Here is a 26359-nt window from a genome sequence, read left to right on the forward strand (position 1 = left end):
ATAGTAAAAATAAAGAAAAACCCTTGAATGACTAGGTGTGTCCAAACTTTTGACTGGTACTGTACATATTCAAACAATGATACAGTACATATACATTATTTTCATTGTTGGACATAAAATACATAAATCACCAGGAAATCAGCTAAAAGTTATTTTAATTTAGGAAATATGTTCCCAAGTATTCCCACGCATAATAGAGACGTGAATGTATACAAATGTAAGCAAGGTTTAAAATGATTATGTTTAAGTCAAATATATCTGTTTGGGCTTCTTGCCATCAATTTGCAGTCTACAAATTATTTGTAATTATGTTCCAGCCCACCAACCATCTGCTCAAAAAAAAAAGATTGTCCCGCGGTTGAATCTAGCTGATGATCCCTGCCCTACAGTATCAATCTGGATGGAGGAGTGGAGGAAGCCATGCTAGAGTGTTGGGGCACAGCCTGTGATGTGTCTTGGTGTCAGTAAAAAATCTGTAATATTAGGATCATCCAAGTGCAGAAACAGAAAATGGATGACAGGGTTATTGCTCACACATCGATACAATCACATACACACAACAGACCGCAAGAAGACACATCGCAGAAGAGTTTGTTATGCTAAACATGGGTAATGTTTATTTTTCGCTAGTGAATCACCTTGAGGAGAAACGCTCACTTCCTTGGTGATGTTCAGCTTTTGGGATACCCCTCTGTAACCAAGCAGCAATCGGCAGTAGGCAAAAATCACTCCTAACCACTGATCCAGGACCAGATATATTTTCATCCCCCTAATGGTTTAGGTTAGGAGATGGGGTAGAGCATCTGGTCCCAGATCTGTGGTTAACAGTACCTTATACCTGGATCCAGGAACACCAGGGAGGGTCATCCCAAAAGCATTACAGAGATCTTCAGAGACAGAGAGCCTGAAGCCTGTTCAGTCAGGTGAAACGTTGCACAACACTGCTGATAGAAACGTAATGTTTAAAGCTAAAACAATTTCCTGTTCTCATCTACATGACAGAGAATCATATCTATTGGACACATTTTCTATCTGAATGTTGTGTAACATTGCAACCTCCTGAACAGGCCCCAGCTTTAGCCTGAAGATACTGACAGCTACCAAGGCAACCGTTACCGTGGAGCAGATTTCTCCTCAGACAAATGGACTTCAGAATGACATAATAATCACGAGAGAAAAAACGAACATGTGCATTAACTGGCATTCACCCAGCCCAGCTCACTACATCATCCACCTCATCTTTTGGTACACAGAAAAAGATGAAGAAACAAAGGGGCGGGAGTAAGAGGGGTCCATCTAATGATTGGCATGATTATGGCCGTTTCCTGTCGTTCCCCTCACCTGTCAATCAATCACAAGCTGAGTGTAGATTCAAGTAAAATATTTTGTTATACATGTTATATGTTTGAATCTCTTCTGAAGGCGCTAACGCTCATCGAGGGGGAGGGGAGAACACATTTTCTTCCCCAATATTTTGGAGGCATTAAAAAAAAAACGAAACAAAAAACTACAAGTCTGGTAAAATCCTCAGAAAAACTAACTACACTGGTTAGTCAGTTATTAGAAACAGAAGTCCAGAAAGAGAGATATAAGTGAGATATAAGAGTTATTAGAGAGTAAAGGGTATTGGTAGAGGCTGCTTTAGGTGGACTGAAAGTGCTTAAAGAGAGACTTTAAAGTGAGTGATGTTCTTTATTTTTCTTCAGAGACAGGAACACTGGGGTAGATTGATGCACCAGAGAACTGATACAGGTGAGTCCATCGTCGTGTTCACATCGGGAGATATGGCCTCTTTGTTGTTGTCTTCAGCAGAAAAGATGGCAGGACCCTTTCTTCTGCGTAGTTAGGCTAATTATTTAAGGTCATACGTTGTTAGTGTTGTACCTCTAGCAAGGAGTTCTCTCTAAAGTTACTGTTGATTTCTATTCCGCTCCTGGGGAGAGGGAGAGAGGGGGGGGGGGGGACAAAATTAGAGGATATTTAAGTGGGAGAAAAAACACATGGAATGCTGTTACAAAACATACTCAGGGAAATGTATTTTTTTGACTCAATCTCTTGTTCTCCGTTCATGTGATGAAAGCTCTGTGATAGGATTTGGCCCTTGGATGTAAGCTAACGGAAGAAATGGGTGCTTCGCTTCAAAATGTGTCACACAGTGGTGTCTACTGAAGATTTCCACAGAGTTGAGTTTTTGCATGTGGAACTCAAAACCTACTTTATTTCATCCTTATTAACACCAGCTGAAATACCCCCCCCCCCCCCCCCATCTCTACCCCCTCCTCCCCTCAAACGACCATCTCTAACCCCTCCTCCCCTCAAACGACCATCTCTAACCCCTCCTCCCCTCAAACGACCATCTCTAACCCCTCCTCCCCTCAAACGACCATCTCTACCCACTCCTCCCCTCAAACGACCATCTCTAACCCCTCCTCCCCTCAAACGACCATCTCTACCCCTCCTCCCCTCAAACGACCATCTCTACCCCCTCCTCCCCCCAAAAGACCATCTCTACCTCCTCCTCCCCCCAAAGACCATCTCTACCCCCTCCTCCCCCCAAACGACCATCTCTACCCCTTCCTCCCCTCACCAACTCAAACCCACATCTCCACCCCCTCACCAACTCAAACCCCATTCTCTACCCCCTCCTCCCCTCAAACCCCCATCTCTACCCCCTCCTCCCCTCAAACCCCCATCTCTACCCCTTCAAACCACCATCTCTACCACCTCCTCTCCTCACCCTCTCAAACCCCCATCTCTACCCCTTCCTCCCCTAAAACCCCCCTCTCTACCCCCTCCTCCCCTCAAACCCCCATCTCTACCCCTCCTCCCCTCAGCCCCTCATCTACAGTGCATTCTGAATGTATTCAGACCCCTAGACTTTTTCAATATTTTGTTAAGTTACAGCCGTATTCTAAAATGGATTAAATTGTTTTTTTCCCCCTCATCAATCTACACACAATACCCCATAATGACAAAGCAAAAACAGGTTTATAAATGTATCTTTAAAAAAAATAATAATTATACTGAAATATCAAATTTCAGACCCTTAACTCAGTACCTTGTTGAAGCACCTTTAGCAGCGATTACAGTATTGAGTCTTCTTGGGTATGACGCAACAAGCTTGGCACACCTGTATTTGGGGAGTTTCTCCCATTCTTCTCTGCAGATCCTCTGAAGTTCTGTCAGGTTGGATGGGGAGCTTCTCCCATTCTTCTCTGCAGATCCTCTGAAGTTCTGTCAGGTTGGATGGAGAGTTTCTCCCATTCTTCTCTGCAGATCCTCTGAAGTTCTGTCAGGTTGGATGGAGAGTTTCTCCCATTCTTCTCTGCAGATCCTCTGAAGTTCTGTCAGGTTGGATGGAGAGTTTCTCCCATTCTTCTCTGCAGATCCTCTGAAGTTCTGTCAGGTTGGATGGAGAGTTTCTCCCATTCTTCTCTGCAGATCCTCTGAAGTTCTGTCAGGTTGGATGGAGAGTTTCTCCCATTCTTCTCTGCAGATCCTCTGAAGTTCTGTCAGGTTGGATGGAGAGTTTCTCCCATTCTTCTCTGCAGATCCTCTGAAGTTCTGTCAGGTTGGATGGAGAGTTTCTCCCATTCTTCTCTGCAGATCCTCTGAAGTTCTGTCAGGTTGGATGGAGAGTTTCTCCCATTCTTCTCTGCAGATCCTCTCAACCTCTGTCAGGTTGGATGGGGAGCGTCGCTGCACCGCTATTTCCAGGTCTCTCCAGAGATGTTCAATCGGGTTCATGTTGTCCCGAAGCCACTCCTGCATTGTCTTGGCTGTGTGCTTAGGGTCGTTGTCCTGTTAGAAGGTGAACCTTCACCCCAGTCTAAGGTCCTGAGCGCTCTGGAGCAGGTTTTCATCAAAGATCTCTCTGTACTTTGCTCTGTTCATCTTTCCCTCGGTCCTGACTAGTCTCCCAGTCCCTGCCACTGAAAAACATCCACAGCATGATGCTGCCACCACCATGCTTCACTGTAGGGATGGTGCCAAGTTTCCTCCAGAAGTGACGATTGGCATTCAGGCCAAAGATTTCAATCTTGGTTTCATCAGACCAGAGAATCTTGTTTCTCATGATCCGAGAGTCCATTAGGTGCCTTCTGGCAAATTGCAAGCGTGCTGTCATGTGCCTTTTACTGAGGAGTGGTTCCCGTCTGGCCACTCTACCATAAATTGGTGGAGTGCTACAGAGATGGTTGTCCTTCTGAAAGGTTCTCCCATCTCCACAGAGGTCCTCTGGAGCTCTGTCAGAGTGACCATCGTGTTTTTGATCACCTCACTGACCAAGCCCCCCCCACCTGATTGCTCAGTTTGGCCAGACAGCCAGCTCTAGGAAGAATCTTCATGGTTCCAAACCTCTTCCATTTAAGAATGATGGAGGCCACAGTGTTCTTGGGGGCCTTCAATACTGCATAAATATTTTGGTATCCTTCTCCAGATCTGTGCTTCGACACAATCCTGTCTCAGAGCTCTACGGACAATTCCTTCCGTTTTTTTCTCTGACATTCACTGCCAACTGTGGAACCTCATATAGACAGGTTTACCACAGGTGGACTTCTTTCAAGTTGTAGAAACATCTCAAGGATGATCAATGGAAACAGGATGCACCTGAAATCAATTTCGAGTCTCATAGCAAAGCGTCTGAATATGATTGTTTTAAAAAATATATTTTATACATTTGCAAAAATTCCCAAAAACAGTTTTCCCTTTGTTATTATGGGGTATTGAGTGAAGATTGACGAGGAACACACATTAATTTAATCCATTTTAGAATAAGGCTGTAACGTAGCAAAAAAGTGAATGGGTCTGAATACTTTCCGGATGCACTGTATGCCCCCTCATCCCCTCCAATCCCCAATGAATCCAATGCCCACCCTGACTATTTCTATTGACCCCCCCTCTTTGTTTTAATACTGCTGCTACTCGCTGTTTATTATCTATGCATTGTCACTTTAGAAATGACCTCAACAAACCTGTCCATTCCCTCGGTACTGGTACCCCCGTATATAGCCTTGTTATTGTTATGGAATGGTTTTGTGTTACTTTTGGATTTTATAGTTTTTTTAAACTTTAGTTTATTTAGTAAATATTTTTATGACTATTTCTTGAACTACTTTGTTGGTTAAGGGTTTGTAAGTCAGCATTTCACAGTAATACACCTGTGGTATTCGGCGCATGTGACAATTTTTCTCCATCTCTGCCGCTCCTCCCCCTCCTCCTATCCCCATCTCTGCCCCTTCCTCCTCCCCTCCTATCCCCATCTCTGCCCCTTCCTCCTCCCCTCCTATCCCCATCTCTGCCCCTTCCTCCTCCCCTCCTATCCCCATCTCTGCCCCTTCCTCCTCCCCTCCTATCCCCATCTCTGCCCCCTCCTCCTCCCCTCCTATCCCCATCTCTGCCCCTTCCTCCTCCCCTCCTATCCCCATCTCTGCCCCCTCCTCCTCCCCTCCTATCCCCATCTCTGGCCCTTCCTCCTCCCCTCCAATCTCAATCTCTGCCCCCTCCTCCTCCCCTCCAATCTCCATCTCTGCCCCTCCTCCTCCCCTCCAATCTCCATCTCTGCCCCTCCTTCCTCTCCAATTCCCATCCCTGCCCCTCCTCCCCACTTCCAAACCCCATCTCTGCCCCCTCCTCCCCCCCTTCCAATCTCCATCTCTGCCCCCTCCTCCCCCCTTCCAATCTCCATCTCTGCCCCCCCCCCTTCCAATCTCCATCTCTACCCCCTCCTCCCCCCTTCCAATGTCCATCTCTGCCCCCTCCTCCCCCCTTCCAATCTCCATCTCTACCTCCTCCCCCCTTCCAGTCTCCATCTCTACCCCCTCCTCCCCCCTTCCAATCTCCATCTCTACCCCCTCCTCCTCTCCAATCCCCATCCTTCCAATCTCCAACTCCACCCCCTCCAATCCCCATCTCCACCCCCTCCAATCCCCATCTCCACCCCCTCCAATCCCCATCTCCGCCCCCTCCAATCCCCATCTCTGCCCCCTCCTCCCCAACTTCCAATCCCCATCTCTGCCCTTCCAATCCCCATCTCTGCCCTTCCTTCCCCTCTAATCCCCATCTCTGCCCCCTCCTCCCCCAATTCCCATCTCCATCTCTGCCCCTCCTCCCCTCCAATTCCCATCTCCATCTCTGCCCCTCCTCACCCCCAATTCCCATCTCCATCTCTGCCCCTCCTCCCCCCCAATTCCCATCTCCCCCCCCCCCCCCCCCAATTCCCATCTCCATCTCTGCCCCTCCTCCCCCCCAATTCCCATCTCCATCTCTGCCCCCTCCAATCTCTTTCTCTACCCCCTCCAATGTCCATCTCTGCCCCTCCCCCCTCCCAATCTCCATCTGTACCCCTCCCCCCTCCCCAATCCCCATCTCTACCACCTCCAATCTCCATCTGTACCCCCCCCCCCCCCTTCCTCCCCCCTCTCTCCATACACCAGAAGGTCTGTCTGGTTGTAGTCATTTTTATGAGCAGGCAGGAAGGCTAATAAATCATGGCACAGTTAATCACTATGATGAAGAGGGGGAGATGGAGGAAAGAGATGAGGAGAAAGAAAGAGAGAGAGAGGGAGTAGGAGAGAGAAATAGAAAGAAAGAGAAAGAGGGAGTAGGAGAGGGAGAAAGAAAGAGGGAGAAAGAGAAAGAAAGAGAGGATAGATAGAGAGATAGAGAGAGAGAGTAGAAGAGCGAGAGGGATAGATAGAGAGATAATAGAGAGCGAAAGAGAGGGGGATATATATACACACAGTTGAAGTCGGGAGTTTACATACACCTTAGCCAAATACATTTAAACTCAGTTTTTCACATTTCCTGACATTTAATCCTAGTCAAAATTCCCTGTCTTAGGTCAGTTAGGCTCCCCCACTTTATTTTAAGAATGTGAAATGTCAGAATAATAGTAGAGAGAATTCATCACATTCCCAGCAGGTCAGAAGTTTACATACACTCAATTAGTATTTGGTAGCATTGCCTTTAAAGTGGGTCAAACGGTTCAGGTAGCCTTCCACAAGCTTCCCACAATAAGTTCCTCCTGACAGAGCTGGTATAAATGAGACAGGTTTGTTGGCCTCATTGCTCACACACGCTTTTTCAGTTCTGCCAACATATTTTCAATGGGATTGAGGTCAGGGATTTATGATGACCACTCCAATACCTTGACTTTGTTGTCCTTAAGCCATTTTGCCATAACCATTGTCCATTTGGAAGACCCATTTGTGACCAAGCTTTAACTTCCTGACTGATGTCTTGAGATGTTGCTTCAATATATCCACATAATTTTCCCTCCTCATGATGCCATCTATTTTGTGAAGTGCACCAGTCCCTCCTTCAGCAAAGCACCCCCACAATACGATGCTGCCACCCCCGTGCTTCACGATTGGGATGGCGTTCTTCAGCTTGCAAGCCTCCCCCTTTTCCTCCAAACATAACGATGGTCATTATGGCCAAACAGTTCTATTTTGGTTTCATCAGACCAGAGGACATTTCTCCAAAAAGTACAATCTTTGTCCCCATGTGCAGTTGCAAACCGTAGTCTGGCTTTTTTATGGCGGTTTTGGAGCAGTGGCTTCTTCCTGGCTGAGCGGCCTTTCAGGTTATGTCGATATAGGACTCGTTTTACTGTGGATATAGATACTTTTGTACCTGTTTCCTCCAGAATCTTCACAAGGTCCTTTGCTGTTGTTCTGGGATTGATTTGCACTTTTCACACCAAAGTACGTTCATCTCTAGGAGACAGAACGCGTCTCCTTCCTGAGCGGTATGACGGCTGCGTGATCCCATGGTGTTTATTCTTGCGTACTATTGTTTGTACAGATGAACGTGGTACCTTCAGGCATTTGGAAATTGCTCCCAAGGATGAACCAGACTTGTGGAGGTCTACAATGTTTTTCTGAGGTCTTGGTTGATTTTCCCATGATGTCAAGCAAAGAGGCACTGAGTTTGAAGGTAGGCTTTGAAATACATCCACGGGTAAACCTCCAATTGACTCAAATTATGTCAATTAGCCTATCAGAAGCTTCTAAAGCCATGACATAATTTTCTGGAATTTTCCAAGCTGTTTAAAGGCACAGTCAACTTAGTGTATGTAAACTTCTGACCTACTGGAATTGTGATACAGTGAATTATAAGTGAAATAATCTGTCTGTAAACAATTGTTGGAAATATTACTTGTGTCATGCACAAAGTAGATGTCCTAACCAACTTGCCAAAACAATAGTTTGTTAACAAGAAATGTGTGGAGTGGTTGAAAAACGAGTTTTAATGACTCCACCCTAAGTGAATGTAAACCTCCGACTTCAACTGTATATATATTATTACATAAATAAAAGAGAGCGAGATCAGAAGGAGGACTGGATGGTCGTGCTCTATTAACTCTTTAAAACCATGAGAAAAGCAGGTCTGTCAGTTTACTCCCCGACTGTTCATTTATTGACATACACAAATACAGGCCTGGCTGCACAGTGCATTCTAATACTCACACACACAACAACACACACATCACTTCCAAAATTCGCTGTCAAGCAAAGTTGGTACACAAAGATGTGCTTATCCAAGCTATAAAAACACAGTAAAACTCAAAACAATGTACGGACTTGACAAACTTCAGGGCTTTATATAGACTAATTCTCCCATTTCCCAGGGAAAACAGTGGTCCCTTTGAGGGAAGGAAGGTGTCAGTGTCAGTGGACACAGCAAGGGAACGCCCCAGTGAGACCTGGGCCTCCAGAGTAACTCTATCCCCAGTAGGGATACTCTGTCTGGTGCTGGGGCTGAAGCCTGACCTGGCCTGGGTGGCTGGGGAAACAAATACCTCCTCAGTGTGTCTGTGCCCACAGAGACCATCCTTTATTCACTCACCTGAGGCTACCACATCCACCCACGGACGCACATCCACCCACTCACATCCACCCACGCACGAACATCCACCCACTCACGCACATCCACCCACGCATATCCACCCACGCACGCACGCACATCCACCCACGCACGCACATCCACCCATGCATGCACATCCACCCACCCACGCACATCCACCCACCCACGTACATCCACCCACTCACATCCACCCACCCACCCACTCACATCCACCCACCCACCCACACACACACATCCACCCACGCACTCACATCCACCCACTCACATCCAACCACTCACATCCACCCACCCACTCACATCCACCAACTCACATCCACCCACGCACATCCACCCACCCACCAACTCACATCCACCCACGCACATCCACCCACCCACTCACATCTACCCACGCACATCCACCCACCCACTCACATCCACCCACGCACATCCACCCACCCACGCACATCCACCCACCCACGCACATCCACCCACCAACTCACATCCACCCACGCACATCCACCCACCCACTCACATCTACCCACGCACATCCACCCACCCACTCACATCCACCCACGCACATCCACCCACCCACGCACATCCACCCACCCACGCACATCCACTCACATCCACCCACGCACATCCACCCACCTACTGAAGGGTTTATTTGTTATTTGTTATTATTTCTCTATTTTCTTTCTCTCTGCATTGCTGGGAAGGGCCCGTAGGTAAGCATCATTGTTAGTCTACACCTGTTGTTTACGAAGCATGTGACGAATCAAAATTCATTTGACTGCCATATTGCCACATTGACACACACACACACACGACCCTGACAAACACACCTCTGCAAATATTCCAATCCACTTATCTATATTGAACAAAAATATTAACGCAACATGTAAAGTGTTGATCCCATGCTTCATGAGCTGAAATGAAAAGATCCCAGTAATGTTCCATCTGCACAAAATGCTTGTTTCTCTCAGATGTGTTTACATCCCTGTTAGAAAGCATTTCCCCTTTGCCAAGATAATCCATCCACCTGACAGGTGTGGCATATCAAGAAGCTGATTCAACAGCATGATCATGACAGGGTTGCACCTTGTGCTGGGGACAATAAAAGGCCACTCTAAAATGAGCAGTTTTTTCACAACGCCAGTTGAGGGAGCATGCAATTGGCATGCTGACTGCAGGAATGTCCACCAGTGTTGTTCCCAAAGAATCTAATGTTCATTTCTCTACCATAAGCCGCCACGAACATCATTTTAGAGAATTTGGCAATACATCCAAAAGGCCTCACAACAGCAGACCACGTGTAACCACGCCAGCCCAGGACCTCCACTTCCAGCTTCTTCACCTTGATGGTCTGAGACCAGCCACCCAGACAGCTGATGAAACAGAGGAGTATTTATGTCTGTAGTAAAGCCCTTTTGTGGGGAAAAACTCATTCTGATTGGCTAGACCTGGCTCCCAAGTGTGTGGGCCTATGCCTTCCCAGGCCCACCCATGGCTAAGTACCCTTCCCATGTGAAATCCATAGATTAGGGCCAAATTTTGTTCAGTATCGGTCTATATCCTCAATCCTGTATACAACCTCAGTCTCCACAGTTAGCTTCTGATTAGCATCAACCCTCTGTCTGGGACAACATACTGCAGACCGCTCCACCTGACAGCCCTCAGAGTGAGAGAAGAGAGGCCTAACAATGGAGGTCAATTAACCTTGTCAGGCTGGGGAGGGTGAGGGAGGGAGGAGGATGGGTTCTGTCAGGTCCTGGGCTGTCATGTAGAGGGGTCAGGGCTACAAAAGCAGCGCCAGCCGCTTGCCCCACGCTAGGCTACACAACGCTACCTTGGCTTCAGTCAAAACACATTTCCTACTGACAGGTTGTTTTCTGTGCTCCTGAAAACATGGACTTGAAATATTTATGAGTGTTACCCGGTAAATATTAACAAGGTCAGGAACCAAGAGTCAGTACACCAGCATCAATATAGAGGGAGGGAGCCAGAGAGGGAGAAGGACAGAGGGAAGGAGAGATATATAGATGGGGGAGATAAAGGGAGAAGGAGAGCAAGGGGGAGGGAAATGGAGAGACGGACAGAGTAGGAAGAAGAAAAATAAAAGGTTGTGTGTGTGTGTGTGGGGGGGGGGGGGGGGTTCTTAACGGTCCAATCCTGCCATTTTTATCTCAATATCAAATCATTTCTGGGTAACAATGAAATACCTTAATGTGATCGTTTTCAAAAAGAAACAAAAATATATTCTTTGCAAGGAGTAATTTCTAAAGCAAGAATTGTGCTAGGACTATCTGGAAGTGGTCTGAGTGGGGAGGGGAAAACAGAAAACTGGCTGTTATTGGCCGAGAGGTTTGGAACTCCTTATTGGTCTGTTAACTAATTTACCATCTGGTGATGTCATCAGGCAGACCAAAACTCCACCCCACCAAAATAGGCTGACATTTCAGGTGGTCTTTTCAAACAGCTCTTACACTAAAAGGGCATTATCATCATTTTCACAATTTCACAGTATTATTCCAACCTCAGTGTAGAAATATACATAAAACACAGGGAAATCACATTTTGACTGCACTGGGCCTTTAATATAATGAGATTAGAATATGTATTTTTAATTAAGAATGTGTTTCCTAGATTTCCTAGCTGGTCCATCCTATAACAATGATAATAATTAGCTGGGTGCTTATATTTGTCTTATTTCACACATGTACAAGTGTGTATTATACTCATGTGTGAATCGGAATTGTCTCAGTTCTCTGCCTTCGATAGGTTGTATGTATATTATTGCTCAAAGTGTGTCTGCTTGCGCAAGTAAGAACCAGTGAATAATGTAATTGTTTCCCAAAACATTGTGGAATAACCCCGAAATATAAACAATGTTAAAACGGAACCCATAGAAACCCAGTGATATACATTAGGCATATAGGTTGGGGCTGTACAGCTAATGAAGCAAGAGGAGCCCGTCTCTGCCAGAGGCCTGGTGTTCAAAGGTAGATCAGAGCCACTTCTGCCTTTGTCTGAGAGGAGGTATGTGAGGAATGCGGCCAATTTCAGGAAACCCCTGCGTATCCCACTCTCCAGTTCCGTGGGCGAATCATCACTCTCATAGAAGCACATAGTCACACAAAATGGCTGCCAGATCAGATAGTGTTTCCTGGTTGGACCAATGCAGAGATGGTCAGGCCTGAGGGATGAGCTGCTAATTCAACACATCAACGTACCTCACCACCTTAGAGTAATGGCACTGGTAGAACCCACCACCTTGGACTAATGTAATGACACTGGTAGAACCCACCACCTTGGACTAATGTAATGACACTGGTAGAACCCACCACCTTGGACTAATGTAATGACACTGGTAGAACCCACCACCTTGGACTAATGTAATGACACTGGTAGAACCCACCACCTTGGACTAATGTAATGACACTGGTAGAACCCACCACCTTGGACTAATGTAATGACACTGGTAGAACCCACCACCTTGGACTAATGTAATGACACTGGTAGAACCCACCACCTTGGACTAATGTAATGACACTGGTAGAACCCACCACCTTGGACTAATGTAATGACACTGGTAGAACCCTCCACCTTGGACTAATGACACTGGTAGAACCCACCACCTTGGACTAATGTAATGACACTGGTAGAACCCACCACCTTGGACTAATGTAATGACACTGGTAGAACCCACCACCTTGGACTAATGTAATGACACTGGTAGAACCCACCACCTTGGACTAATGTAATGACACTGGTAGAACCCACCACCTTGGACTAATGTAATGACACTGGTAGAACCCTCCACCTTGGACTAATGACATGACACTGGCAGAACCCTCCACCTTGGACTAATGACACTGGTAGAACCCTCCACCTTGGACTAATGACACTGGTAGAACCCTCCACCTTGGACTAATGACACTGGTAGAACGCTCCACCTTGGACTAATGACACTGGTAGAACCCTCCACCTTGGACTAATAACACTGATAGAACCCACTACCTTGGACTAATGACACTGGTAGAACCCACTACCTTGGACTAATGACACTGATAGAACCCACCATCTTGGACTAATGACACTGGTAGAACCCACTACCTTGGACTAATGACACTGATAGAACCCACCATCTTGGACTAATGACACTGATAGAACCCACCATCTTGGACTAATGACACTGATAGAACCCACCATCTTGGACTAATGACACTGGTAGAACCCACCACCTTGGACTAATGACACTGGTAGAACCCACCATCTTGGACTAATGACACTGATAGAACCCACCATCTTGGACTAATGACACTGGTAGAACCCACCACCTTGGACTAATGACACTGATAGAACCCACTACCTTGGACTAATGACACTGGTAGAACCCACCACCTTGGACTAATGACACTGATAGAACCCACCATCTTGGACTAATGACACTGGTAGAAATGGATTGTTCGAGTAGACAAGAAGCCTACGAACTAAGAGAGCCCAGATGATGACCGCTGTTGACCACTGACCAGTATTACACTGTATGACTGAGTGACTAGTGACCATCTCACACACATACACACTCTGCTGCCAGCTGATACAATAGGGCTGTGTGTGTGTGTGTGTGTGTGTGGTTTTACCATCCTTGTGGGGACCAGAAGTCCTCACAAGGATCGTAAAACAAGGAAAATTCAGACAAGTGCGGCCACTTTGCCGGTCCCCACAAGGAAAAGGCTGTGTGTGTCAGCAGCACGGTTCTCTCACCCTCCGCAGGGCCTCTTCCTCCTCCTGGCGCTTCTCGTAATGTGCAAAGTCATCAAAGATTGAGGTGGTATGCTTGAAAGTGGCAATAATTTTAAGCACTTGCTTGGCCTTTTCCAGAGGCACCTCTTGAGTGTCCCTGGAGTTGGTGACGGGCTTGTTGTCATTGTTCTCCAGTCTGATGTGCCTCAGCTGGCTGTTGGGCACGTCCTTCACAAACGCCCACTTCACCTCAAACTTGCCCTTCCACTTGTCCTGAGACCAGACGCCTGCGTAGGCGTTGTAATCCACGGGCGAGCGCATCTCTGCCACGCCGCAGAAATGACCGCTGCCGTTGACGCTGAACAACAGGTAGAGGGGCCCCTTGGCCCCCAGCGAACGGTAGGCGCCGTCCAGGCGCTTGTTGCCGTGCTCGGTGCTGCACCAGATGGAGTACTTGATGGAGCGGTGGATGTCGTCCTCAGAGTAGCTCTTGATGATGAACACGCGGCCGTTCTTCAGGTTCCAGTCAAAGTCTTTGGGGTTGTAGTTGTTGAGGGCCCGCAGTTTCTCTAACACGGGGTGCACCTCCCCGGAGCAGGGAGAGGCACTGAGGGGGACCCCACCAACACCCATCCCAAAGCCTTCCGCCCCTCCTTGGTTGAAGGTGCCCCTGTTCCGGGGTGCCACCCAGCGGTTCTGGGGTGGGGGTTGGGGATGTTGGTGTTGATGCATAGGTTGAGGGGGGCCAGGCTGGGAGGAGAAGTTCTGGTGGGTGTGTTGGTGGTGGTGCGGGGGGCCTGGAGGCATCTGCTGGGGGTGTTGGGGAGACTGGAGGGACTGCAGCTGAAAGGGTTGGTGGTGCTGCTGGTGCTGATGTTGGTGCTGGTGTTGGTGGGGCAGAGGGCTCTGCAGCAGGGGCTGGGGCTGGCCCATCAGGGTCTGCTGCACCATGGTCTGAGGTTGCATCATGGCCTGAGCTAAGGGGGGCTTGTTGACGGAGCCCTTATCGTCCCAGGTGCCAATGTTCATGTTGTGCTTGATTGGCGGCGGGGGAATGGCAGGGGCTCCCATCCCCATGTTGGCTTTGGGCTTGACCTTGGGTTGGGGCTTGGCCGGCTTCCTGGCAATGGCTGCCCAGGACGTGGGTTTGGGGGCAGAGGAACTAACCAATGGAGGCATGTTATTGGCCGCCATGCTACTCATGCCCAACGTGCCCCCAAGGGGCGAGCCGACAGTCTTGGTGACGGCTGCGCCCATGTCCAGTTTTAACCCAGTCATGCCCTGCTCGATGCTGCTCAGTACCGGGACCTTACTGAGCTGGGCGTCACTGCTGAAGCCTGCCTGTCCATCAGCTATAGCCCTCCCCAGGGAACTAGGCGTGTAACCATAACTATTACTATAGGCATTGCTCTGTGTGGACTGGCCCTGAGAGACACTGGTGCCCCAGGTGGAATAATCTGCGTTTCCAGGGAAGAAGTTGAAGCCGTGCTGGCTGAGGAAGGGAGGGGTGTTGCCCAGGGCGCCCGGCTGGCTGAACACCCCGTCTGGGATAAAGTGGTGCTCGCCATTGCTCATCTGTCCATAGGTGGTCAGGTAGGGCATGGGGGGGTCCCCCGCAGTGGACCAGGGGGCCTCCCCCAGGGAGTAAGGGAAGCCGATGGAAGGAGCATAGTAGCTGGGTATGTAGGGGTCGGACATTGGTGGGTAGCTGTTATTCTGTAGATGGGGAGAACAGTGGTCAGTTAATGGATGACCTTAGTGATAGAAGCTAAGACTAACCTAATCTTGCCCATCTCTGCTCAAAAGCGTAACTAAGAAATAAATTAGCGTTTCTTCAAAGGAGCAAGACTGGCTTTCAGAGGAAAAAATGGATGCTAGCTCTATAAAATGTCTGTTTCCCTTAACAAGAAGTGAAGACAGCAACAGTGTTCAAATAATCTGTCAGTTGTTGTTGTAATAATTGTCTGAGTTTGTATAGATTCATTTCATAAGTAAATTGGCATGGCCAATGGTGGGTTTGTTCTTGGCTACATTTCACTAGAATTCTTCATTTCACTAGAGTCTTTTTAATCAACAATAATTTCCCTCACAGCTCATTTTTTAAATGGAAAAGTTTTTTTTTTTTTAAAGAGCTGTGAGTTAGTTATCTATCAATGGCTTCTTAATTACATAGACTTACTATACAGTGTTTTCATTCAGAGGTAATACTCTATACACCAGCCATCCTCAATAGGCAGACAGCAGTCCATATCCAGACACAGAACAGGGTCAACACAAAATAATAATTAAAAAAGAACATTAAAATCATTTCAGGGTAACAAGTAAGTACCTTCCTATAATACATTTCCATTCAAATGGGCAAAAATTGCTAATTTAGCAAAAAACTATTTCTCAAGCAAGAATTTTGCTATGACTGTCTGGGAGGGGAAAACTAGCTGTTATTGGCAGACAGGTTTGAAGCTCTCTTTGTTCACATGGGTCGCGAGATGGGGGTTGGTTACTATGCCGATAAATGACACCTTTGCCACCTAGGAAATCTGTGTGACAGGACCTTCTCAAGTAGTATTTGAGTACCCCTGCTATACACCCTCATATGAAGCCTGACCCTGTATCACTATCAGACACAATTATTAGGGTCCATAGAGATCATAAGGCTAACCCTCTATACGCTATGAAATGTCAAGCTGATAGGCTAGAATTGGAATTCACACACACCTGATTTGTCTGGCTGCTTAGGTAAGGTTCAAAGTCTTCATCGTTTACTCCCTCCTTCTGATGCATTGATCCGTTTTGTACTGGAGAGGGAAAATGTTTTTCTTAGGTTATTCTTTAGATGTGATAGAACCATAAAGGTCCCTCAGCTAAATTCAACTATTGTGTTTTTACAGATCTACAAACCAATAATGAACAATTGATAAACTACTTATAAACCCCCTTACATTCCCATTAAGTAGTTGGGGTATGACAACATAGATGATAACATCACCCAAGAATATGACAAGAACAGTGGTGTATGGTTATAGGGCTAAGTGAGTTAGTTTACCTACTTTTGGCTGATGACACCAGGTCACCAGGTCAAAACAAAGGTGGTTGAAGAGTAATCAGAGCAGTTATTTAATTACACTCTTTAGTTAGTACAGCAGTTAGTTTGACTGTCATCAAACTCCACAACAACCATGCCATCGTAGAAGAATAAGGTGACAAACATACCTTTATTTCCTTGTCCTTTGGGTCTCTGACATCAGAATGGATGAGTGCAAACGTGATAGGGAAGAGAGATTTATCAGATTGTGCATGGGCCTATTAGGGAACTGTTTGATAGGAAGAAGAGTGATGGTAGCAAACATGCGAGGTGAGCTAGGCCTAAGCTACTGAAATACATGCAATGATTCCATAACAGTGGCTGTATATCACGACATATTCAAGCGCATTCAGTCCTAGCCTACCGATCCAAGGCTTCCTTTGCATTATTTTCAAACGCACCTAACATCCAGTAAACGTGCCGCATAGACAAGTACAAAATACTGCAACCGGCTCAAGCTGGAGTTTGTTGCAGCCGGTACGCTACTTCAAGGTTCGGCCTACATAGCAGCTAGCTATCATATATCAAATACTTTTGTCTGTGTTATTTAGCATGACCACCGCTCTGAATGATAGCAGTTTGTTGCAGCCGGTACGCTACTTCAAGGTTCGGCCTACATAGCAGCTAGCTATCATATATCAAATACTTTTGTCTGTGTTATTTAGCATGACCACCGCTCTGAATGATAGCAGTTTGTTGCAGCCGGTACGCTACTTCAAGGTTCGGCCTACATAGCAGCTAGCTATCATATATCAAATACTTTTGTCTGTGTTATTTAGCATGACCACCGCTCTGAATGATAGCAGTTTGTTGCAGCCGGTACGCTACTTCAAGGTTCGGCCTACATAGCAGCTAGCTATCATATATCAAATACTTTTGTCTGTGTTATTTAGCATGACCACCGCTCTGAATGATAGCAGCTGGCGAAAGTGTTGACAAAGTTCATATTGCAACGACACACGTCACGACAGTGGGTTGTCCAAAAATACGCACCTGATCGACGGTGGTTCCAGACATCCTCCAGGAGCCGAAACTGAATGCGGTTTGTGACTGTCCACGGTTTCTCCTGCTTCTGCACTCCGATATTTTTTTCTCGGCTCGTCTCGGGTTATCCAATCTCTCTGTGTATGGCGGTGTTTTCTCCAGTCGTCAGATCGCTACAATCTTTTCTTGAGCGCCGAGGATTGCGTCTTTGTATCTGTCAATGATGTAAGCCTATATGTTTCCAATCTAATTGACGTTCGGCTAAAATATATCACTCACTCTGAAACTGCCTAATGCCCGATTGGAATACACTATTCCACAACGGCGGATGTGCTATTACTCTCGCTTCCGTTCTATTGCTCCATGACCTTCCGCCTGTGACGTTCAGAGTCATGTTACAGACTTACAGTCATATTTCACATGACATGTCTCAGAAGATTTCCTCTTTATTCTAGTCTACACAACAGACGATTGTTTCACATGTTGAAATAAATGTGTTCCCTGTGTTGTGACAAACTGTGTAACTTCAGGCAGATCTGTCTCTGTCTGTTCAATTTAATTTGAATATGTCTCTCTCCAGATCTATGCCTTGGCTAAATAAAGATTACCGTCATAGGACGTTTTTATTGCATATGACATTCATGAAAGGCTTAATTGAACCATTTGCCTACCAGTACATACAGGTCTCCTCATGGACTTGGATGGCATCCTGTATATACCATTCTACAGGATTCTACATGTAGTCATTTTCCTGAATTACAAATTGTAGGCTATTGTGGATTTATGGACAGGTGCAATAGCCTATCTCAAGCTCTTATACCAAACCCAAAGACCCAGAGATGAACGTTTACCACATACAGAGAGATTGGGAGATGTCCTTGAAACAGGAAAATTAACCCAGGGTGCATGTACAACACACACAGGCGGTGTCAGAGGAAGGCCCTAAAAATTGTCAAAGACTCCAGCCGACCTAGTCATAGACTGTTCTCTCTGCTACCGCACGGCAAGTGGTACCGGAGCGCCAAGTCTAGGTCCAACAGGTTTCTTAACAGCTTCTACCCCCAAGCCATAAGACTCCTGAACAGCTAATCAAATGGCTACCAAGACTATTTGCATTGTCCCACCCCATTTTTGTAGGCTGCTGCTACTCTCTGATTATTATCTATGCATAGTCACTTTAACTCGACCTACATGTACATATTACCTCAATTAACCTGTGCCCCTGCACATTGACTCTGTACTTATACCCCTTGTATGTAGCCTCGCTACTGTTATTTTACTGCTTCTCTTTAACTATTTGTTAATTTTATGTTTTGCTTATCTATTTTTTCTTACTTAATACTTATTTTTCTTAAAGCTACATTGTTGGTTAAGGGCTTGTAAGTAAGCATTCACTGTAAGGTCTGCACCTGTTTTATTCGGTGAATGTGACTATTACAATTTGATTTCATTAGGGACATCCGTTGTAAAAGAATAACGATCCGTCTGGCAACATTGGTATTCTCGCGATATGTTTTCAGTGGGTGGGAAAGCCAGAAATATGGCAGCCGTCGTGCTGAGGTCCTGTCGCAAAGGACTTTCTCACATTTTGAAGAATGGAGGAGTCGCTACTATCTTGCCAAAGACTTTGGGAGGTGAGTATGATACTGCAGTTCACAATGTAACGATTTCACTGGAAATTGTATAGGCTACGGAATTATGCCGCGTTCAAAACAACTGGGAACTCGGAAAAATACGAGGTCAAATCATTACATCAGTGATGTTCAGCTTGGAAAGTCAAAGCTCTAGAAAGAGGCTCGAGTTATCGAGTTGGAGTTCTGAGTTGGATGACCGTTCAAAATATTTGTCCCAGTTGGAGGTCGTTGTTTTCGAGGTCCCAGTTGTCTGTACGCTCGGAAGTCAGATGTTTCCAGTTGTTTTGAACGCGGCATTAAAAGGTACAGGTGGGGGGAGTGGCAGAGGCAGGACCCGTCATCTGAATGTATTGGTTAGCTCGTGCGCATATAAACTGCGCAGCATCTGCGCATATTCTAAGATCTCGCACATTGGTGGTAGGAATACTCTTCCGAGCGGCGCTATACCGGACTGTTCATATGTTGTTGAGATTTGGTAAGGCGCACTCACAACAAAAAAACGGATTATTCAACATGAGCGTGTTTGCAGGGCACAGTTTTCCAGTTTTAAAACGCAGGGTAGCCAAGTTTTTAGACCATACAATTAATGCAAATGCTGGTAAATTAAGTATAGCTTTTATCAAACCATTTAGTTTTAATGTTCTAGATGGTAATGGTATTCTAATGTTCTCTTTCTTGTATTGAGGTAAGTAACACAATTTTCTACTTGCATTGCATCATAGGCTACTCCATATCTGTCTCTGTTCAGTCGGTTTGACTCACTGGTAATGATGTCAACAATGACTTGCCCCACAGCACTGGCCCAGTTCTATTTTCAAAATATTACATAAGACTGCCATAGCTGATCATTCCTTGCCTTGACTTCATGTTGATTTTATCCTTCAAGAGTATTGCATGAATCACCCATATAAAACCTACAATTTTACAAGACCCACTCCATTTTCATCTTTTGCATTAAATAACTGTTTATAAATGTGTGTGTGTGTGTGTGTGTGTGTGTGTGTGTGTGTGTCCTACAGGGGTGAGACAGAAGTCCTATGTGCAGTATGTGACAAGGCCAGAGCTCCCTAAGCTGGCCTACCGCAGGGTAAAGGGGAAGAGTCCAGGCGTGGTCTTCCTGCCTGGGTATGGATCCAACATGAACGGCCTGAAAGCTGAGGCCCTGGAGGAGTTCTGCAGGTCACTAGGACATTCATACCTAAGGTACTGTACATTACACGGTCTCCTTAAGGCCATGCAAATGTAATTTAAGACCCTAAGGCCATACACATGAGGTTCATTACCTGAATAGGGTCCCTAGCCTATATGTTAGGTATGTTATGCAAATAGACCACCCTCTAACGTATGTTACTCAAATAGATTCTGTACTCTCTTTGAATTATTATGCTAGCATAGTACATATTGTCAGACGTTTAATTGTATTTCTAACAGTGGTCCTCCAGGCTCATGTTGTGTTTGTGTTTCCCCAGGTTTGACTACACTGGCCATGGGTTATCAGAGGGGGTGTTAACTGACGGGACCATCGGCACCTGGAAGAAAGACGTTCTCTTTGTGTTGGATGAACTAGCAGAGGGCCCACAGGTGAACTAACTCTCTACTGGTGGATCTAGAATCATTTCTATACTAGCCTTTAGATAACCCTAATATCCATATGCATGTATTTATATATGCATTTATTGTGATTCCAATTCGTGTTTGATTGGATTTTAGGGAAATGTTTCATGTATCTGTTTAAGAGCTAAATAATAGTTTGACTTTATAACCCAGTTATAGATCGTCCCATTATAGACCGTCCCGTTATAACCAAATTATAGACCGTCCCGTTATAACCCAGTTATAGACCGTCCCGTTATAATCCAGTTATAGACCGTCCCGTTATAACCCAGTTATAGACCGTCCCGTTATAACCCAGTTATAGACCGTCCCGTTATAACCCAGTTATAGACCGTCCCGTTATAACCCAGTTATAGACTGTCCCGTTATAACCCAGTTATAGACCGTCCAGTTATAGGCTGTCCTGTTATAACCCAGTTAGACCGTCCCGTTATAACCCAGTTATAGACCGTCCCGTTATAACCCAGTTATAGACCGTCCCGTTATAACCCAGTTATAGACCGTCCCGTTATAACCCAGTTATAGACCGTCCCGTTATAACCAGTTATAGACCGTCCCGTTATAACCAGTTATAGACCGTCCCCTTATAACCAGTTATAGACCGTCCCGTTATAACCCAGTTATAGACCGTCCCGTTATAACCCAGGTATAGACCGTCCCGTTATAGACCGTTTCGTTATAACCCAGGTATAGACCGTCCCGTTATGGACCGTATCGTTATAACCAGTTATATACCGTCCCGTTATAGACCATACCGTTATAACCCGTTATAGACCGTCCCCTTATAACCCAGGTATAGACCGTCCCGTTATAGACCGTCCCATTATAACCCAGTTATAGACCGTCCCCTTATAACCCAGTTATATACCGTCCCGTTATAACCCAGGTATAGACCGTCCCGTTATAGACCGTCCCGTTATAACCCGTTATAGACCGTCCCCTTATAACCCAGGTATAGACCGTCCCGTTATAGACCGTCCCGTTATAACCCAGGCATAGACCGTCCCGTTATAGACCGTCCCGTTATAACCCAGGTATAGACCGTCCCGTTATAACCCAGGTATAGACCGTTCCGTTATAACCCAGGTATAGACCGTCCCGTTATAGACCGTCCTGTTATAACCCAGTTAGACCGTCCTGTTATAACCCAGTTAGACCGTCCTGTTATAACCCAGTTATAGACGTCCCATTATAGACCGTCCTGTTATAACCCAGTTATAGACCGTCCCGTTATAGACCGTTCCGTTACAACCCAGTTATAGACCGTTCCTTTATAACCCAGGTATAGACCGTCCCGTTATAGACCGTTCCGTTATAACCCAGGTATAGACCGTCCCGTTATAGACCGTCCTGTTATAACCCAGGTATAGACCGTCCCGTTATAGACTGTTCCGTTATAACCCAGTTATAGACCGTCCCGTTATAGACCGTCCCGTTATAACCCAGTTATAGACCGTCCCGTTATAACCCAGGTATAGACCGTCCCGTTATAACCCAGGTATAGACCGTCCCGTTATAACCCAGGTATAGACCGTCCCGTTATAGACCGTCCCGTTATAACCCAGTTATAGACCGTCCCGTTATTACCCAGGTATAGACCGTCCCGTTATTACCCAGGTATAGACCGTCCCGTTATAACCCAGTTATAGACCGTCCCGTTATAACCCAGGTATAGACCGTCCCGTTATAACCCAGGTATAGACCGTCCCGTTATAACCCAGTTATAGACCATCCCGTTATAACCCAGTTATAGACCGTCCCGTTATAACCCAGGTATAGACCCTCCTGTTATAACCCAGTTATAGAATGTTCCTTCAATGACATTGATATTTAAAAATATGTTCTGTCAGTTTTACCCTCCCATAATAGTTATTACATTTGTGGTGTAATAGTTAGAATCTGTTTTTTTTTTTTTAAGAAGGGGGGAGATTCTCTCTGAATGCTCCAAGACTGCCACTTCTCCTCAGTAGTCATAATTGATGCTTCCACCTTGTGCTATTTTTTGGGTGGATAGTTTTCAAAACCTATGAAGATGTCCAGTGAAAGCAGAAATGCAATTTGTTGACAACACAGTACATTATCCCGAATGCTCATCAATAAAAATGTCTGTTAAATTCGCTGCTCTGTTTAGCTTGTTTACAGCGAGTTATTTAATAGGGAACTGTCGGAGGTGCTCTCGTATTGTTACATCATCAAAATTCAGATAATTAAGGCGCTAACATGGCAGCCATTCTAAAACCTGGCCGAACTCTGTGCATTTGGAAAGTTCTTCTTTTCTCCACATTTTGTTACATTACAGCCTTATTCTAAAATGGATTAAATTGATGAGGGAAAAAAACAATCTACACAGAACATCCCATAATAACAAAGCAAAAACAGGTTTTTGGACATTTTAGCAAATGTATTAAAAATGATATCACATTTAAATAAGTATTCAGACCCTTTACTCAGTACTTTGTTGAAGTACCTTTGGCAGCGATTACAGCCTCAAGTCGTTTTGGGTATGATGCTACAAGCTTGGCACCTGTATTTGGGGAGTTTCTCCCATTCTTCACTGCAGAGCCTCTCAAGCTCTGTCCGGTTGGATGGGGCGCTTCGCTGAGATGTTCGGTCGGGTTCAAGTCCAGGCTCTGGCTGGCTACTCGAGGGCATTCAGAGACTTGTCCCGAAGCAACTCCTGCATGGTCTTGGCTGTGTGCTTAGGGTCGTTGTCCTGTTGGAAGGTGAATCTTCGCCCCCAGTCTGAGGTCCTGAGCACTCTGGAGCTGATTTTCATCAAGGATCTCTCAGTACTTTGCTCCGTTCATCTATCCCTTGTTTCTGACTAGTCTCCCAGTCCCTGCTGCTGAAAAACATCCCCACAGCATGATGCTGCCACCACCATGCTTCGTCAGAGGGATGGTGCCAGGTTTCCTCCAGAGTTCATTCTTGGTTTCATCAGACCAGAGAATCTAGTTTCTCATGGTCTGAGAGTCCTTTAGGTGCCTTCTGGCAAACTCCATGTGGGCTGTCATGTGCCTTTTACTGAGGAGTGGCTTCCGTCTGGCCACTCTACCATAAAGGCCTGATATGGTTCTGCAGAGATGGTTGTCCTTCTGGAAGGTTCTCCAATCTCCACAGAGGAACTCTAGAGCTCTGTCGGAGTGGCCATTGGGTTCTTGGTCACCTCGCTGACCAAGGCCCTTCTCCCCCAGTTACTCAGTTTGGTCGGGTGGCCAGCTCTAGGAAGAGTCTGGGTGGTTCCAAACTTCTTCCACTTAAGAATGATGGAGGCCACTGTGTTCTTGTGGACCTTCATTGCTGCAGACATTTTTTGTCATTCCCCAGAGCTGTGCCTAGACACAATCCTGTCTCCGATCTCAACGGACAATTCCTTTCAACTCATGGCTTAGTTTTTGCTTTGACAGACACTGTCAACTGTGGGAGCTTCTATAGACAGGTGTGTGCCTTTCCAAATCATGTCCAATCAATTGAATTTACCACAGGTGGAGTCCAATCAAGTTATAGAAATATCTCAAGGATAATCAATGGAAACAGGATGCACATGAGCTCAATTTTGAATCCCATTGCAAAGGGTCTGAATACTTATGTAAATAATGTATTTCTCCTATTTTTGCAAACATTTCTAAACACCTTTTTTTACTTTATCATTCTGTGGTATTGTGTGTAGATTTAATGAGTACTTCATTTGATTTGATCTATTTTAGAATAAGGCTGTAATGTAAGAAAATGTGGAATAGGTCAGGGCGTCTGAATATTTCTGTAAGCACTGTATACGCTGTATTTGACTCTGCTGTGGTGTTTTTAGTGACACATGTTTCCACAAGGGGGCACTGTGTCACACAAATGTAATAGCATCACACCACCATGTAAAGTTCACACCATTCAATCATTATGAGAGTATCATAGCCTCCATGCCAGGATTCAATGCTGTCTTAGTCATTAATCAGACACACAGCTAGTGAATGACACCATTAGCAGGGCCAGACTCACCAATGGCTGATATTACTCCCAATGTGCCTGTGATGATGATTTACAGTCAAGGTTAGGACTATATGTTGTGGTTACGATTAGTGGTTAGAATCACATTTGTGTTTACAAACTGCTGTTCTTCTGTCCATTGTAGCGCTTGCTAGATACTGTCACACATGGTGCTTCTCTACAGAGTCAGTTCAAATGGAAGAGAGGAGACAAGCGAAACAATTCATATTAAACTATTGGTGTTTCTATGTACCATTGCTCCCTATCTTAGGTCTAGGCATCTTTAATGTAATCATGTCTTTCCCCATGGTCTCCGTTTAGATCATGGTGGGGTCCAGTATGGGCAGCTGGCTCATGCTGTTGGCAGCTATCGCCAGGCCGGAGAAGACTGCGGCTCTGGTGGGGATCTCCACGGCAGCAGACCATGTCGTCACAGCCTTCAAGTCAATGTCTCTAGAGGTGAGAGAGGACATCATGAAATAAACCCTGGATTACTATGAATGACATTAACTAATGTCAATTCCATTTCTATTCAGGCAATTCAGGCATGTTGTTAATTGAAATTCAATCATCTGTGTGAATGTCAATTCATTTTTAGATTTAAAATATATTTGATCCCATTTCACCACAGGTGCGTAAGGAGATTGAAGAGAAGGGCGTGCTGACGATGCCCAGCAAGCACAGAGAGGAGGGCGTCTACACATTCACCATGGACTTCCTGAAGGAGGCGGAGAACCACTGTGTCCTCCAGAGCCCCATCCCCATCACCTGCCCCGTGAGGCTCATCCACGGCCTGAAGGATGACGACGTGCCCTGGCACATCTCCATGCAAGTGGCCCAGCGCGTCCTCAGCCCAGACGTGGACGTCATCCTCCGCCGCCACGGTCAGCACCGCATGGCCGAGAAGGACGACATCAAGCTCATGGTCTACACCATCGACGACCTCATAGACAAGCTGACCACACTCGTTTGAGTCGGTGGAAGGGTTAGGGAAGGGGGGGTGAGTTGGAAATCCATCCCCCCATTGGAGCTGCTCCTACCTCCCAGCCATATAAGATCCCTTTATCCCAGCTCTCCCACTCTCCCCTTACCCTTCCTCCCAGTCTGCCCCTGGTCAGTTTATCCTAATTATGCTGTTACAAAGAGAAGGAGAGAAACGAGGATCACCGAAAGTACAAACTGATGGAACGAGGAGCACGTCTGTCAATAACCTCAGCCAGGTTCTTGATGTGTGCCTTGGGGAGGGAGTGTGACTTTTACTAGTTCCAGTTTACTCTGTGCAGTGTTGTTTTGGTCAAGCTTTCTATGGGCCATGCTGCCACTGCTGCTGCTGTTTGGTTGACAGAACATGCTGGTCCTTTTGCCAGACCCCAATAGTTTTCCTGTGCCTTTTTACCACGTCTCACCCCGTTGGGCCAATAAAGCCTCTGCACACCAGAGTGGAGTGCACGTCTCGTCTGTTACTGTGCATGCA

At 46.1% G+C, this 26359-nt stretch overlaps 2 protein-coding genes across 2 annotated transcripts; one reads left to right on the forward strand and one right to left on the reverse strand.

Moving 5' to 3' along the window:
* Nucleotides 1-590: 590 nt before the first annotated feature.
* LOC110535333 (YTH domain-containing family protein 3) lies at nt 591-18001 on the reverse strand. The gene is made up of 5 exons (XM_021620270.3): nt 17666-18001; nt 16801-16825; nt 16306-16385; nt 13612-15306; nt 591-1933 (listed from the first exon to the last, which is right to left on the reverse strand). Exons 1-5 carry the CDS (start codon nt 17687-17689, stop codon nt 1910-1912), a joined length of 1848 nt encoding a protein of 615 aa, XP_021475945.1. The 5' UTR covers nt 17690-18001; the 3' UTR covers nt 591-1909.
* On the forward strand, nt 17670-26322 carry abhd10b (abhydrolase domain containing 10, depalmitoylase b). Its single transcript, XM_021620272.3, has 5 exons — nt 17670-19290; nt 20310-20493; nt 20760-20871; nt 25207-25344; nt 25517-26322. Exons 1-5 carry the CDS (start codon nt 19167-19169, stop codon nt 25856-25858), a joined length of 900 nt encoding a protein of 299 aa, XP_021475947.1. The 5' UTR covers nt 17670-19166; the 3' UTR covers nt 25859-26322.
* Nucleotides 26323-26359: the final 37 nt, after the last annotated feature.

The sequence above is a fragment of the Oncorhynchus mykiss genome, chromosome 11, assembly GCF_057628025.1.
Source record: "Oncorhynchus mykiss isolate SJ-2025 chromosome 11, ASM5762802v1, whole genome shotgun sequence".
NCBI lineage: Eukaryota > Metazoa > Chordata > Actinopteri > Salmoniformes > Salmonidae > Oncorhynchus > Oncorhynchus mykiss.